At 38.2% G+C, this 17,629-nt stretch overlaps 1 protein-coding gene across 1 annotated transcript in view; it reads left to right on the plus strand.

Moving 5' to 3' along the window:
- Nucleotides 1-17,629, plus strand: part of USP24 (ubiquitin specific peptidase 24) — a 163,498-nt gene that overhangs the window by 38,666 nt on the left and 107,203 nt on the right. The window contains exons 3-8 of the mRNA XM_068966782.1: nucleotides 1,315-1,382; nucleotides 7,856-7,999; nucleotides 8,826-8,948; nucleotides 14,153-14,188; nucleotides 14,517-14,582; nucleotides 16,976-17,041. Coding sequence (XP_068822883.1) covers nucleotides 1,315-1,382; nucleotides 7,856-7,999; nucleotides 8,826-8,948; nucleotides 14,153-14,188; nucleotides 14,517-14,582; nucleotides 16,976-17,041 — 503 coding nt within the window. The remainder of the gene's footprint in view (nucleotides 1-1,314; nucleotides 1,383-7,855; nucleotides 8,000-8,825; nucleotides 8,949-14,152; nucleotides 14,189-14,516; nucleotides 14,583-16,975; nucleotides 17,042-17,629) is intronic.

The raw sequence follows: 17,629 nt of genomic DNA on the forward strand, positions 1-17,629 counted from the left end.
TATATGGACCTTTGCCTGCAGAGTAATATCTTCGCTTTTCAACACACTGTCTAGGTTTGTCATAGTTTTCCTGCCAAGAAGCAATTGTCTTCTGATTTCATGGCTGCAGTCACCATCACAGTGATTTTAGAGCCCAAGAAAAGGAAATCTTGTCACACTTCCTCCTTTAAATTATATTATTAAATAAAATATCGCTAGGTTGGAGAATATGTATCATCATAAGGAGGCTTCTATACTGTGAATATATTATATATTAAAGAGAAAAGGGGCTTCCCTGGTGTCTCGGATGGTAAAGAATCTGCCTGCAATACAGGAGACCTGGGTTTGATCTCTGAGTCAGGAAGATTCCCTGGAGAAGGAAAGTGCTACCCACTCCAGTATTCTTGCCTGGGGAATTCCATGGACAGAGGAGTCTGGTGAGCTACAATCCATAAAGTCACAAAGAGTTGGGCTCAAGTGAGCAACTGACACTTTCACTAAAGAGAAAATGATTTGTTTTTCATATTGAATTCAGTTATAAATAGAATTGGGCTGTTTTGTGAATTATTTTTTTCCTCCTTTAAAGTGCATAGTTTACCATTTTGATTAAGTAGAGGCACATCAAAAGGAAATATTTTGGCCAGCTTCCATGGTGTATTTATGACTGGCTTCTCTGCAGCAGCATTTATTGAGTGCCTGAGAGAATGCAGGTACTATGTAAATACCGGGCCTGAAAAAAGAAAATGTATGCAGCAGTCTCCCCACTGATAAGCAAAATCTGTTACTGAGGTTTTTTAAAGTGTATTCTGAAGGATAATTTTACAGTGGATTCATTCACTCACTTACCAAGTATTTATCACTGTGCCAGGCACAGCTCTGTGTGTTTTACTGCACAGAGTTCAGCTTGTTTTAGGGAAGAAGAGTGATCTTGGCATTTATTGAGAATAGTTCTGTTTTTAGTAGAGATGTTTAGAAAAATAATGACAGCTAATAAGTAGCTGCTGTCGCTGCTTGATTAGCTGTTTTGTCAGATTATTGGCATTTCCTCTGACATGGAAGCGTAAGTCCAACCATTTCAATTATAATTAGTGTTTATTATACTTAAGTAAATATATATTAATAATATAAATATATCCTGCTATTAGTAAATAATGCTGTAACTATTTCTCAGTCTGTTCCTTTATCAGAATGTATATCTTCTGCTTTTAATAATCCCTTAAGAATCAAGGTTTCTATGATAAGTAGTTCCATATGTATGAATTTGGAATGATATCTGTGATTTCTACAGCTACCTAAAATCTCAATAAAGAGTATTGTTTCATTTCCTTTACTAAGGTTTTTCCGAGTCTGATGAGAATTGTAAAAGATTTATGGATAGGTGTATGCCTGAAGCATTTAAAAAGGTAAGAAAAATGCTGGGCTGATTTTTTTTTTTTTTTTTTTTGGTGGGGGTGAAGCTGAACAGGCTTTTTATTTCAGTTTTAGCTTTTCATATGTGAGCCCAGTTTATGACTCCTGTTCAACTGAGGAATGCTCTAATATGAAAAAAGTAGCTCTGAATTTGGGGCTCAGAAATTATTTGTTTCTTCTATATTTATTGTTTGCTCATTGCTTCATTTAATATCACTTTTACTGTCTTCTATTTAACTGCTAAAGAGTAGGTTAAGGTTTATACTAGGAAATTAGACATCTTACTAAACTATGGATTGTGGCACTTAGATAATATTTATTTATGAAAATATAGGTTGTTTTGTACTCACTATTCTACTGAGACAGAAGTGGATGTTTAAACTACAGAAAGTTTAACTGGATTGAATATTGTATCTGGCAAAACGTCATGCAGACGGCAGCATCTCTTTTGGACCTAGACTGATATGCTTGCCCCCATTCTGGTCACATCTCTTATAAAGCAGTTTTTCTTAATAGTGAGAATAGAAGATCACAGGACTTGTGTTTCTGAAAGCAGTCTAACTCAGCAAGGCTGCCTTTGCAGGACCTGAGTCCTGAATCCCAGCAAGAGCAGAAACGATGTCACAGACACTGTTGTTTTTCCCAGCATATAGCCAGTGCCAAGAACAGAGAAAGAGCTCAGTAAATCTTTGTTGAATGAATAAATGAGTCTCCTGCAGTCTCAGTAGTTCTGGGTTTTGACATCTATTTTTGTCTCAAATGCAAGTAAGTTACTAAAACTACAGATGGATGAAGTTTGTATTTATCATAAAACCCAGTAAAATAAACTGTTCATTTGCAAACTATTATTCCCATCTGCATTTTGACAGAATCTCCATTGATTCAAGGCTTAAGGGAGAACAAAACTTAATTTTAGGATTGAAAACAGCTTCATCTTTGTAAAAAGGGAAAACTCTTAAAATTGTCATTTAGGCCGGGATTGTATAGAATCAGGATTTCTCTTCATTTTGGATGAATTCATCTACCATTTTGTAGTTTTGCAGTTGTAACTTTTTAAAGAATTTTGTTAAGAATTATAGTAGCTGTTAAAAATAGCAGCACTTTTATAATGTAGCACACTGGTCACAGGAGACACCCTCTCCCAACAACACGAGATGACCACCCTACACATGGGCATCACCACATGGTCAGTACCAAAGTCAGATTGATTATATTCTGTGCAGCTAAAGATGGAGAGACTATCCAATCAGCAAAAACAAGACTGGGAGCTGACTGTGGCTCAGATCATTAACTCCTTATTCAAAATTTGGGTGTAAATTGAAGACAGTAGGGAAAACCACTAGACCATTCAGGTATGACCTAAATCAAATTCCTTACAGTTATACAGTAGAGGTGACAAATAGATTTAAGGAATTAGATCTGGTAGACAAGAGTGCCTGAAGAACTTTGAATGGAGGTTTGTAATATTGTACAGGAGTCAGTGACCAAAACCATCCCCAAGAAAAAGAAATGCAAGAAGGCAAAGTGGTTGTCTGAGACAGCCTTACAAATAGCTAAGAAAAGAAGAGAAGCAAAAGGCAAAGGAGAACGGGAAAGATATACCCATATGAAAACAGAATTCCAGAGAATAGCAAGGAGAGATAAGAAGGTCTTTTTAAATGAACAATGCAAAGAAATAGAGGATAACAATAGAATGGTAAAGTCTAGAGATCTCATCAGGAAAATTGGAGATATCAAATGAACATTTTATGCCAAGATACCAGAGCACCTGACCTGCCTCTTGAGAAACCTATATGCAGGTCAGGAAGCAACAGTTAGAACTGGACATGGAGTAACAGACTTGTTCCAAATTGGGAAAGGAGTACGTCAAGGCTGTATATTGTCACCCTGCTTATTTAACTTCTATGCAGAGTACATCATGAGAAACGCTGGGCTGGATGAAGCACAAGCTGGAATCAAGATTGCTGGGAGAAATATCAATAACCTCAGATATGCAGATGACACCAACTTTATGGCAGAAAGTGAAGAGGAACTAAAAAGCCTCTTGATGAAAGTGAAAGTGGAGAGTGAAAAAGTTGGCTTAAAGCTCAACATTCAGAAAACGAAGATCATGGCATCTGGTCCCATCACTTCATGGGAAATAGATGGGGAAACAGTGGAAACAGTGTCAGACTTTAATTTGGGGGGCTGCAAAATCACTGCATATGGTGACTGCAGCCATGAAATTAAAAGACGCTTACTCCTTGGAAGAAGAGTTATGACCAACCTAGACAGCATATTCAAAAGCAGAGACATTACTTTCCCAACAAAGGTCCGTCTAGTCAAGGCTATGGTTTTTCCAGTGGTCATGTATGGATGTGAGAGTTGGACTGTGAAGAAGGCTGAGCGCTGAAGAATTGATGCTTTTGACCTGTGGTGTTGGAGAAGACTCTTGAGAGTCCCTTGGACTGCAAGGAGATCCAGCCAATCCATTCTGAAGGAGATCAGCCCTGGGATTTCTTTGGAAGGAATGATGCTAAAGCTGAAACTCCAGTACTTTGGCCACCTCATGTGAAGAGTTGACTCATTGGGAAAGACTCTGATGCTGGGAGGGACTGGGGGCAAGAGGAGATGGGGACGACCGAGGATGAGATGGCTGGATGGCATCACTGACTCGATGGACGTGAGTCTGAGTGAACTCCGGGTGTTGGTGATGGACAGGGAGGCCTGGCATGCTGCGATTCATGGGGTCACAAAGAGTCGAACACGACTGAGCAACTGAATTGAACTGTGCACAATAAAGGACAGAAATGGCAAGGACCTGACAGAAGCGGAAGAGCTTAAGAAGAGGTGGCAAGAATACACAGACCTATATAAAAAAGTCTTAATGACTCAGATAACCACAATGTTGTTACCCAATCACTCACCTAGAGCCAAGACATCCTGGAATGCAAAGTCAAATGGGTATTAGGAAGCCCTACAATAATCAAAGCTAGCAGAGGTGATGCAAGTCTAGTTGAGCTATTTCAAATCCTAAAAGATTATGCTGTTAAAGTGCTACACTCAATATGCCAACAAATTTGCAAAACTCAAAACAGTGGCTATAGAACTGGAAAAGGTCAGTTTTCATTCCATTCCCAAAGAAAGACAATGACAAACAATGTTCCAACTACCATATGATTGCACTCATTTCATATGCTAGAATGGTAATGCTCAAAACCTTCAAGGTAGGCTTCAGCAGTATGTAAACTGAGTACTTCCAGATTCACAAACTGGATTTAGAAAAGGCAGAGAAACCAGAGATCAAAGTGCCAACATCCATTGGACCATAGAAAAAGCACGGGAATTATAGAAAAACATCCATTGCTGCTTCATTGACTACACTAAAGCCTTTGACTGTGTGGATCACAACAAACTATGGAAAACTGTTTAAAGAGATGGAAATATCAGAGTCTCTTACCTGACTCCTAAGAAACCTCTATGCAGGTCAAGAAGCAACAGTTAGAACCAGACTGGTTCAAAATGGGGAAAAGAGTGCATCAAGTCTTTATATTGTCACTCTGCTTATTTATATCCAGAGTACATCATGTGAAACGCTGGGCTGAATGAATCACAAGCTGGAGTCCAGATTGCTGGGAGAAATAACAACCTGAGATATGCAGGTGATACCATTGTAAAGGTAGAAAATCAAAGGGAACTAAAGAGCTTCTTGGTGAGGGTGATAGAAAAGTGAAAAAGCTGGTTTAAAACTCAAAAAACTAAGTTTCAAAAAGCTAAGATCATGGCATCCAGTCCCATCACTTCATGGCAAATAGATGGGGAAAAATGAAAACAGTGGCAGATTTTATTTTCTTGGGCTCCATATTCACTGTGGTTGGTTACTGCAGCCACAAAATTAAAAGACACTTGCTCCTTGGAAGAAAAGCTATGACAAACCTAGACAGTGTATTAAAAAGCAGAGACATTATTTTGCTGACAAAAGTCCATATAGTCAACTGTGGTTTTTCCAGTAGTCATGTATGGGCGTCATAGTTGGACCAGAAAGAAAACTGAACACCAAAGAATTGATGCTTTCAAATTGTGGTGCTGGAAAAGACTCTTGAGAGTCCCTTGGGTAGCACAGAGATCAAACTAGTCAATTCTAAAGGAAGTCAACCCTGAATATTCATTGGAAGCACTGATGCTGAAGCTGCAATACTTTGGCCACCTAATGCAAGGAGCTGACTCATTGGGAAAGACCCTGATGCTAGAAAAGATTGAGGGCAGGAAGAGAAGGAGGTGACAGGGAATGAGATGGTTAGATAGCGTCACCAACTCAGTGCACTTGAATTTGAACAAATCCAGGGAGACAGTGAAGGACAGGGAAGCCTTGCATGTGGAGTCCATGGAATCCCAAAGAGTTGGACATGACTTAGTGAGTGAACGGCAACGACAGTGGCAAACTGTAATAGTGTAACAAATGGTCAAGTGGTTGTTGGGAGTTGTTTCCTATAAAACTCTGAGCACAAAAGTACCTTGCATTGTGTTCATTGTCATTCGATTCTTAGAATTTAGAGCTATTAAAAAGATTTCTCTACACCAGAAGAGCTACAGAATTCCATGTTTGTTTAGACCTGTGTTTCCTGATATGATAAATCTCTCCCTGCCCTCTTCCCTGGGCTTTTCTTACAAGCTGCCTGATTTTTAAAAGCAGAAAAAAAAAAAAAAAGAATTAAGAGTATAAATAATAAGCAGTTGTGTGAGTCAGGTGCAGAAAAGGAGTTCTGTTGTCATTTCTACTTACTTCACCTTTCACCTTCAGGCTAGCCTAGATTCTAGTGTATTCAGGCAGGTACAAGCATGTAAATCTGGTCATAGTGCATAGTAATGTTTAAACCTTGTATACCTTTTCCCCGCTCAGTGCTGCTTGTCTTGCCCCCCTTTCTCTGGAAGGTAGCAAAACTGAACAAATGAGATGGCAACAGAGGGAGTGGTGCTTAGCTTACATAAATTTTATTTTGTTACATGTGCTTAGTTGTTCAGTCCCTTAGTTGTTCAGCCCTGTCAAACTCTTTGCAACCCCATGGACTGTAGCCTGCCAGGCTCCTCTGTCTGTGGGCATTTTTGTTGTTACGTGGAGCTTCTTAAATCTTAATCTCTGCTTTATTTTGCTTTATTATATACATTTTAAGTACAAGAAGGATAGATAGGCAGGCAAAAGAATTCTGGCAAAAAAATTAACTCATTGGCTTATATAAAATCAGTCTTAACGGTTATTGTTCATTTGAGCAAGTGGTGCAGCTAATTGCTGTATAGAAAGTCTGAAGCTGAGGTTTTCCTTTGATGCTAAAGAAGTTTGGATTATTTCAGGATCTTAACCCTCTTGTTAAGCAGTTCTCGGTGTGGCCAAGGTGAAATTTTTATAGCGCAGTATTTTCCCTCTCAATGGAAATCTTACAAAAACATGAAACCACTGTATCCATTTGCTAGTATTTTATTAAGTGGAATCCTGTGATTTCTCATTCCCTGTTCTGGTGGTTATTCCTGAGTTAGACTTCCCTAAGTACTTAGATCAAAATTTGGGAAACTCCAAAGATGAAGATTTTAGATTCATATTTGCCTTTTCCTTCCTTCCTTTTTTTTTTTTAATCTAAGATACTGATTATAAGATGTACCATTATGTTATACTCTGTGTTATATATTTCAGAAAAATAACTGCAAAGTAAACAGTGTTATAATGCCTTATCACTTAGAGCTATTTTTGATTTACTTAAACTTTAAAAAAAATTGAATATTAACTTTTATGCACACCAGAAAGGAAAACACAATCAAAATGAATTGGCAAGGTATTCCTAAAAAATTTTTTCCCACTCAGAGCCCTGCTGCCATCTGGTCAACAGGTGGGAAGATCCATTTCTGTTTCTGAGGTATAAATAATATGAAGAGAATGTGCATGTTCAAATCATGAAATACAGCATCCATTTCTTAGATTCCAGGAATGTTGATTAATAGTGACAAAACACACCATAAAACCTTGCTAATACTTTTGCATTCATTATACCTTTTGATATTAATATTTGTAACATCTCTGTTAAGTGGGTAGGAGTTATGCCCGTTTTGAGGCAGGAGAACTGAGTCTCTGAGAATTCAGGTAAATTTGTCCAAGGCCACGCAGCCAGGAAGTAGTACCAGAAGTGAGCTCAGGTTCTTTTTTGCTCTTCACCATTTCACTTCCGCTAGTAATAATGAAAGGTAGAGAAACAATAAACATTCTCTTTAAACAAACTGTTTTAATATAAGGGAATTAAAGTTCAGAAAGCTAAGTGTTGACTGAAATAAATGAACAAGTAAATGGACTGCAGCTATGGGTCTGTTAAAGCAAGTCATCTGCATAAAAGTATTTTAATAATAATCACTTGATTATTATAAAGATTGCACTCATAACTGCAGACGTTTTTCTTTCTTTCTTTCCAAATAAGACTCTGAACTGCCCTTCCTGTTTTTATAGCTCCTGACATCAAGTGCTGTTCACAAGTGGGGTACTGAAATTCATGAAGGGATCTACAACATGCTGATGCTGCTAATAGAACTGGTTGCAGAGAGAATGAAACAAGATCCGATCCCCACTGGGCTGCTGGCTGTGCTTACAATGGTACAGGATGTCTAAAATGAAGCGCTTTGCGTTTTGGTTTTGTTTAACATACCTACTACCTTCTGACTAGTAATTAGTAATGAGTCATAGTGATATTATCATTAAAGACATTCTTCCATTTTATTTTTAAAGTAGAGCAGCCAATCTGTGCTTTCAGTTTTAAAGAAATATACAAAATAGAATGAATAAAATGATTAAATTGCTTAATGATTGATTAGAATGGTTAAATCGCTTTCCCTTTTGTCTCCCTTATTATTCACATCACAAATACCATCATATAGGGTGCGGATGTAGTTTGGTTTCCAGGCTTTCCTCTGATTAGTAACAGTAGCTGCAAGAGGAAGCGGGGCTCGTGTATTCCCTCCTAACTTGTTTTGCTGGGGCCGTCTCATGCAGCATCCAAGATCTTAGTTCCACAATCAGGTACACAGCCCATGCCCCTTGGACTGGGAGCGTGGAGTCTTAACCACTGGACTGCCGGAAGTCCCTGCCTCCTAACTTCTGTCTTCACTGCCTTATTGCCCATCTCCACTGGTGGCGGCCCTAGGACATTTGCAGCGTTGGCTTCACCTCGCCTTGGCTCAGACCTCTGGTCCTAAGCCCTCCTTCTCTTTCCCCATAGCAAACATTGAGCGAAGCAGGAGAGTAGTACTTTGGCCATTTGCTCCTCAGCACTTGCTAAGGAGTATGTTTTGTTGAGATACTTGAAAGATTCCATTAATGAGGAAGTCCAAGGTGATATTTTTATCTTCTTTTCTAATGCTAATATGTGTTGCTATAGAAATAGATAATAATAATGTTTCTCTGTTCTGTTTGAATCTAATAGGCTTTCAATCCTGATAATGAATACCATTTTAAAAACAGAATGAAAGTGTCTCAAAGGAATTGGGCAGAAGTATTTGGAGAGGGGAATATGTTTGCTATTTCACCTGTATCTACTTTCCAAAAGGTAAACATAGTTTTGTTTCATAATTTTATGTATTGAAAAAGATTTGTCTACCACAAAAATGACAGTTTACATGGAAAGATTAAAATAGCCCATGAAAAATGGCAAATACTCCATGTAGCTCTTAAAATAGCTCAATATTTCAACAGTCTTTTCAGCTATAGCGTATTTTTCCATAGCTGTTATTTAACTTCATGAGGAACTTTATAGATTTGAAATGTTTGGTGAATAAGAAATAACTGCATGACATGAAAAGTGCCCTATTTATTGAATTACCAGAACCCCTGTTTAATGGGTGTCCCAGTTTCTTAGAGACATTTGAGAAGCTAGAGCATTTGAAATTATTTGAAATGACTAGTTATTGCTAGAAAAAATAATAATTAATCTCACGTATAATTTTCTTCTAAACTCCACAAGCTTTAGAGCTTTTGTTTTTTTTCAAGCACAGGCCAATATCTTCATTTTATATTTAAAAGTCTACAATGTGCCAATAACATACCCACAAAGAGCACGTAATTCAGACAGTTTGTTGATGAAACACTGTTTTGGTTTTGGAGAAATATTTGAAAGAAGTCAACATAGTAGATAAGAAACTTGTCCATTGAGTAGAATCAGAGGTTTAGTTCCGTGATCGTTCATTGAACATTTGCTGTGTGTCTGGCATTATTCTAGATTTTGGACATATAAATAGTTCTTGCATAGATAGTTCTTGCCCTTAGTATAGAGTAATAAGACATGGTTTCTAACTTACAGCATAGTGGAGGAAATAGGAAATAAAAAAAATCACAGTGTAACAAACAACAGGTGCAATTGTAATAATAATGTGCTATTCATGGGATATAGGGAAAGGAGTTGCCACCTTGGAGGGTCAGGCAGTACTCCAGGGAGGAGGTGAGAGCTGAGTGGAAAGGACAGTGAGTATATCCTGTGAAATTTAACCTCCACAGCAACTCTGTGAGTTAGGTATTATTTTTACCCCATTCTGTAGATGAGAAATTTGAGGCACGCAGAGGTTAACTGCTTGTCCAAATTCACAAGCCTAGTTATAGCAGGGACCTATGTGAGTTAGCTCCATAGTCTGAATTCTGAATATAGCCTTGCCTCTCAAGATATGAAAATCTCATCTTCAATATGGTCATGACTATGAAATGACAAATGTATACAAAAACACTGAACACAGTGGGTCACTTTAGTAAGTACTCAGCAAATGTTCTTTCTCTCCCCTGCCCAGTTTATATATGCAGCAACAGACACCCAGAAACGTTCAGTCTCTAATTTCCTCTCATTGTCGTGAAAGGAATTCTCTCTCGTGCAAAGGCCCTGTGTACCCTCTCCTCTCCAGTGGCCTTCTCAAGCATTTTACACCTTAGCATTTCTGTTCTTTCTTTGGTATGCTCAGTTTTTCTCTTTATCAGTTACTCCCATTGTGTCTTTCATGGTCTAGTATTTTCCCGTTTTTAAAAATCCTGGCTTTGACACTGCATCCACCTCTAGCTTCAGCATTGTGCTGTGTCCCTCTTCACAACCAACCAGATGAAAGCTTCCATGTCCTTCCCTCTCAGTTACTCTTTTAGTGATTACTGTGACGTTTTAACTTATAGCCTAAACAAAGCATGCGTTTCATCACTACCCTTACCTTCCTCTGAGCAGTACATGAAGACCTTAGTATGTTCTGTGTGCCCATTCCTCACCTGACTCCTCCTTTTGTCTTTATTATGCGTTGTCCTGGTCCTCTCCTGTCTCGTTTTATTCCCCTCTAATAGGCGCCGTCCACCTGATTTTAGGCAGTGCCTTGACTCAGCCCCGTCTGCATGCTGTCTCTCTGTGTACCATTTCGTCTGTATTTCAGGCCTTCCATTGGGATAATTTTCCTTCTTCCTGGAGTACATCCTGTGAATTGTCCTCTCATAAGGGGTCCATTGGCGGCTGAGTCTTTGTTTTTGATGGCCTAACGTTGATTTTATTTCCTGTTACTTGAAGAACATTTTTTCTGGGTTTTAAATTCTAGATTGACATATGTTTTGTGTCAGAATATCACAGATATCATTTCAGTGTCTTCTGGCCTTGAGTATTGCTTTTGAAAGTCGGCTGATGGTCTGACTATTGTTTGTTTTTAAGAAGTCTCTTTTCATGGCTATTTTTTGAGATCTGTTTCTCTTAGATATTTGGCAGTTTGACTCTCACTACAGTTAACTGAGATATTCTTTTTGTTTATTTTGCCTCGGAAAAATTTCCAAAACTAAGGATGTATATCTTGTATCAGTTCTGGAAAATTCTCAGCCATTACCTTTTAAAATACTGCCTTTTCCCCAGTAGTCTCTTCTAGAACTATGGCTACATGTTCAACCTTCTCATTCTGTCCTTATGTCCCTTAACCTCTTTCATATATTTTATCTGTTTGTTTTCCTGTGCAGTGTTTGAGATGACGTTTTTCAGATCTGTGGTTCAGTTCGACTCTGCTCGTTTCTAATTATCTCATATTCTTGAGTCATATTTTCAGTCTCCTCCTTGTTTAATGCTTAACTTATATGCTATGTCTGATATCTAAAAGCTGGTCTGATTCTGCCAACTTTTACTCACTTGTTTGTTTATGTGTGTGTAGAAAAACATATTTATACTTGTTTCTTTAATTTTCTATGAACTTATGTTTCTTGGAATTTAGGGACATTTTTTGAGGCCTGAGTTGCAAGTTCTTTCCTCCAAAAAGGATTTACTTCTTCTGGGTGCCTGGGAATACTATGATTTGGGACCATTTTAGAATAAATATTCAACTCAAGGTTTTTCAGACCATAAAATCAATTTGAATTAGAGCAGCAAAGCCATGTGAGGACAATTAGATGTTTATAAATTCCTGGAGAATTTTTTTCTCCTCGCCATCCACTATCAGAGTCAAGGTAGGCTTGTTGTTTCCATTCCACAGTAAGTTTATTTCAGTTCACTCTACATTCAGGCTGTAGCGCTTTGGGTTCTTGCTTTCTGTGACAACCTCTTCTCAGTCTCTGAGCCCCATCCTGGCGTTGTGTCCTGCTTCTGAGCCACCGTAAGGCTAGGAAAACGGAAGCTAGGGATCCCCTCAGTTCCATAGATGCCTGCAGCATGATAGTTGGCCTCACGGTTTGTTTACTTCACAGGATTTCTGCTTTCTCTCTTTTTTTTTTTGGTTACACTTCTGAGGACGTTTTGCCAACTCAGTTCTATGTTTTAAAAGATTTTTTTTTAATTTAAAATTTTTTTGAAGCTGCAGTGGCTCTTTGTTGCTGTGAGCAGGCTCTCTCTAGCTACAGTGAGTGGGGACTGCTCTGCAGGCGCAGTGTGGTGGCGTCTCTTGTGGGGCACAGCTTCTAGGCGTGCAGGCTGCAGCATTTGCACACGTGGGCTCAGTAGTTGTGGTGCATGGGCTGAGTTGCTCCGCAGCATGTGGTATCTTCCTAGACCAGGGATTGAACTGGAGTCCCTTGCATCGCAAGGGAGATTCTTAACTACCGGACCACCAGGGAAGCCCTTAAATGTTTGATGTTAGTTGTTTTCAGTTGGAGAGATGTTTGAGGCAGCTAGACTGAAGTCTCCATTAGATCTTCTAGGCATTCCATTCCTCCTCCTTTTGCCACCAGTTCACTGAAACTGCTGTCATTAAGGTACTGTGCTTCTGGATCCAGAGACACCATCTCTTGCCCCAGTCAGCATCAATGGTCACAGTTTCTTCTTTCTTGAAACTTCCTTCCTACAGTCTCCTGCTTTCTGCGTGCCCCCTCAGCTACCTCTCCTTTCTTGACTCATCCAGAGCCTTCTTCTCTTCGTTCACCATACTCTCTGTAAGAAATAGCTTCCATTCTTACAGATCTAAATGTCATCTTTGTGCTGATGGCCCTCTACTTTATATCTCTGTGGCCCAGACCTCTTTTCTGAGCACAGCAGACTTGAAGAGCCAGCTGTCTCCACTTGGTTACCACAGAGACATCTCAGACTGTGCCTGAAGCAGAACTTCATTATTTTTCCCCAGCCTTCATTCTCTACCCTTTCAGTAAATGGCATCACCATCTACCTAGACACCCAAGCTGAAAACATAGGAATCTGCCATGATTCATATTCATATCCAAAGCATAAACAGGCCCTTTGATTCAGTCTCACGTAGATCTTCGGTTGGCGTCTCTGTGTCTTCTGCCACCATCCCACTCCAACACCGTCGCGTCCTGCCCAGTTACTACACTAGTCTTCCCTCTGGTATCTCTGCTCGTCACTCTTCCATTCATCCTTTCCTTTCCATTCTCCACATAATTGTAAGAGTCCCCTTAAAACATAAAATGTATCATTTTCTTGCTTTAAACACCTCTGTTGCTTTCTTTCTAATCACAATCTACAAATTTCTGCATGTTCCAGCTTTTCTTCTCTCTACAGTTTAATCTGTGCCATTCTCCCCTGCTCACCACCTCCCAGTTGGGAGAGTTGCCTCTCCGTTTTTCAAATGAAGGTAGGCTTTTCTGCCTTCCCCAAACAGGAGCTTTTCCATTTTAGCCTCTCTGCCTGGACTGTTCTTTGAATGGCTAAATCTGTCTCATCCTTTAAGTTCTAGATTAAAGACCGCCTTTTCAAAGAGATTTTCTCTGACCACCACTCTGAACAGAGTGGGCTCTTATTTCTCATTTGAGGGCCTTTTGTGGAAATGCGCAACCTGAATGAATTATGTGTTGGTTTACTTGTCTTTATCAACCCTGCTGGAATATGAATCCCATGAAAGCACGTAGCGCATCTCTTCTTCATCACTGTTCTGTATCAAGCCACTGGAACATTATGCAGCTTCTAGAACAGTGAATGCCTGAGAGAGGAAACAAAGGAAGAAAAGGAGGAGAAAAGAAGTGCTTACTCTAGCACACTAATTAATGGTACAGCTGGGACTACATCTTTAATCTCTTGATTTGCTGCTCTGAGTTAATAATTAGTTATCCTGTACCTCAGAAAGCTTAAACAACTGATCTCACCTACCCAAAATGCATAAATGCTTTGTATTGTAGCAATCCCATCAACATACAGACTTAATTCTAAAATTGTTTTCAGTAATGTCAAAGATTCACATTAAGAAACATTTGGGAAAACCTTTTGAAATAATGTTAAATTGTTTTCCAACTTTCTGATTTAGGATAAAAGAAATACGAGAGTTAGTAGGGAAGTTTTTGTATTGCCATTTCAGTTTCTGTTTTCTTTTCTCATAGGAGCCTCATGGATGGCTTGTGGATTTGGTAAATAAGGTATACAGCTTTTATTAATATGGGCATGTTTTTCATTTTCTAATGAGCTTTCCTAGAGTTTCAGGTAGATGACAGCTACAGAGAATAATCAAATATGTTTTATCATTTCTCCCTCTTTTTTATATGTGCTGTTTAAACAGATAAACATCAGCTTTAGGACTTGGTGCATCCCCTGTAGTGTATCACAGGAGCATTAGAATCATCTTTGTGGTGACTCTGAAGACCAGGGTTATTAGCACATTGATAAACTAGCATGTGAGCTGTAGTTGCTTGCTAAATTATTAAAGTATAGTATTTTAAAATTAATGTATACCTTTTTTCTTCTCAGTTTGGAGAATTAGGTGGATTTGCAGTAATCCAAGCCAAGCTCCATTCAGAAGATATAGAACTTGGGGTAAGTTAAACCGCTGTATGTACACAGTGTGGAAGTTCACTTCATTGAGCTTGCTGTGTAACCCCCGGGACATTGTCTGGACACATTAAATTAAATGTTAAAACTCAAGTTAATCTTTATAGGAGTAGCTCCCATGGTTCTGATAAGTGCAGAAATGTTTACTCTTTCTTAATCATAATAACCAAATTTTAGGGTAGAGCGTTTGGTTGTGTTTTGTTGTTTTTGTTTTTCTACCACATTCATTTCTCTTTGTAATGTTTTTCTCTTAACTCCTTACTTGTAGTGGTTATATGAAATTATCTTGCTGTTTAGGGATAATTGCTGCGTGTGGCAAGTATATATGTACATAGCAATCTTATGCCTCAGTTAAGTCACAATTTATTTATAGTACCAGAAGCAAATAAAATATTTTAAGATTGTTCAGTCAGCTTTTTGGTATTACAGAGATTCGTAGGTAATAAAGGGCTGTAACTGGAGCTTAGAATCACCACTTAGGTACAGTTACCAGTATGTTTTCATGTCAACTTCACTTTCTCAAAAAATTTAACCTTATGGTAAGGGGAATAACTTCATCTTTAATTTTTCACAGACTACTTGTTTGTAACTGAAAGCACTTCATTCTGTTCTCTAATCATTCAATTAGAAACTACTTATTATGTACTTGCCATGTAGAAGACACTGTGCCAGCTACTGCAATTGACCAGAGTAGAAAACCATGTTGTAAAATAATGTGCCTAATTGATACAAATTGTGCTTAGAGTAATACCTGTTATTTCTGTGGGACCGTGGCTGTTCAGCTAACCCCGATCGTCCATCTTTGCATGAGAGCAGTAACAGCAATCAAGGAGAGAGACTGGCGCTCTGCTTGTTAATAGACTATTGCTTGCTGCCTGCTGCTTACTCCTGAAGACCAGAGGTCAAGCAGATCATGAATACTTCTAGTGACACTGATCAGAGGCCTCTTCTCCCTCCCTGAACCTTGACTAGGTTGTTAGGCTGACGTTTTGATCCCCATTAAATGGATCAAGTATGTTAGAGAGGACTTTATTGACCTAGAAGATAATAGGTAGTGACTGGAAAAGCAAGACAAAACCTATTCAGATAGAGGGTTTTATCCAGCTTGCTTATTTCTTAAGAACTGCCTATGTAGGTCACTGGGCAATAATAGAAATAGACTTCATTTTTTTTAAAGGTTAAATGAAACACCCACTAATTTCCTGCAAAGTGTATTCAAACAAACAGAGAAGCTCGAAGTTTCTCCGCTACTTGGATGAAAATTGGCTAATGGTGGATATATAAAAATCTAGGCTTGTCCTCGTTATCAGATGTCTTGAGGCTAAAGATTTCTCTAAGATTTTTCTCTTCTTTTTTCATTTCTGCTGATGGTGTCTTTTTGTGTCAGTTTTTCCCTAATGGCTTAAAATTTTTCTAATTTGCTTGAGGGATGTTCTCGTTGCCATCTCAAAGTTTATAAAAGTACTCATTTCATTTTATACTCAAAACAATTTCATTTTTTAAACTTAGTTCTTGAGTTCATTTAGAATTTGTTTATATATGTCACATAAGATAGAAATCCAGTTTTATTTTCTTCCAAAAGGGTAACTAATTATTTTAAGATCTTCTGAAGAACATTCCTTTTTTTCCCCGACAAGGTTGTTTTTTTTTTTTTTCTCACTATTTTGATTTGTTGACTTTATAAAGTGTCTGAGTGTGTGTATACGTTATATGTGAATTGTTCCTGGACTTCTGTTGTTCACTCACTCGGTCACTGCCATTTTGATACTGTTTCTCCACTATTTTCATTCTTGGTAGTGCCAGCTTTGCTCAGCATCTTCCTTTTATCAGATTTTCTTGATCGTTCTCATGTTTCTATTTTTCTAAATATAGGCAATGTGTCAGGATCTCCTGCAGAAAGTGCCACCAAGATCATGTGTGGAATTGTGTTCTGTTTGTAGGTGTAGAGAATTGACATGTTTATAATACTAGTCCTTTCCCTTCAAGAACATGATCTTTCCTCATTTATTTGGACCATTTGTGTGTTTCTGTAAAGTTTTATAGATTTCTTAATGAAAGTCTTAAATGTTTTCTTTGTTAAAGGCACATTTCATTCCTTTCCCAACTATTCTCTCGTTTTTCAAATAAAAATTTTTATTACTCTACAATGTGAACTTTAGAATCATCTCATCCAAGCCTTGAAAGAAGTTTTATTGGCATAGTATGATTTAAGTTTACATTAAATTTCTATAATAATTTAAATGAATTGACATCTTTATATCAGCTTTTCCTGCCCAAGAGTATAAAATGTTCTCTGACATATAAAAAAGGATTTGTTTAATGTTGAAAGGAAAGAACTTGCTCACAGTTATTTCTCACATTTGCTGTCTTTTCTTCAGGCAGTCTCAGCACTAGTGCAGCCCTTAGGGGTGTGTGCAGAGTACCTCAATTCCTCAGTGGTACAGGTAAGATAAACCATTTTACGCTTATTTCAAAAGTGATCTAAGGCATACAAACAGTAAAAATTATCTTTTTATCAGGTTGTTCAGAATTGTGCCAATCAGAATAACTGCTTTTTATTAGCTATCCTTGTAGTGAAAATTTTATCAGAAGATAAATAAAAGTGATTAAAAAGTTATAGGTAACGTCTAAACATTTAAGGTTACTTTATCTTTTCAATTTACCATTTTATCACATATAATTACAGATTATAGCTTTCAACACCGCCCCCCCCCCCAACTTTCTTCCCCCTTCACAGGGTTATTTAAGGATTCAGCATTTCGTTAAACAGTGTTGAGTGGCCTGCTGGGCTCCCTCTAGCCAAGTCACTGAGAATCTGAGTAACAGTTTGACAGCACATCTTGTCTGCACGTCAGCAGGTCATAGGATAGTCAGAGCTGTGAGTGTTGAGCTTTCTGATGTTTAGGGCCCATTGCACTTTCGGGTTGCCTTTCCATTTCAGTTAACAAATTTTACTGAATAAAATGTCATGTTGAAATACCTCCATTTATTATTTTCTTTATAAAAATATGTCTGTGAAACTTAGCTGTCAC

The sequence above is a fragment of the Capricornis sumatraensis genome, chromosome 2 (genome assembly GCF_032405125.1).
Source record: "Capricornis sumatraensis isolate serow.1 chromosome 2, serow.2, whole genome shotgun sequence".
NCBI lineage: Eukaryota > Metazoa > Chordata > Mammalia > Artiodactyla > Bovidae > Capricornis > Capricornis sumatraensis.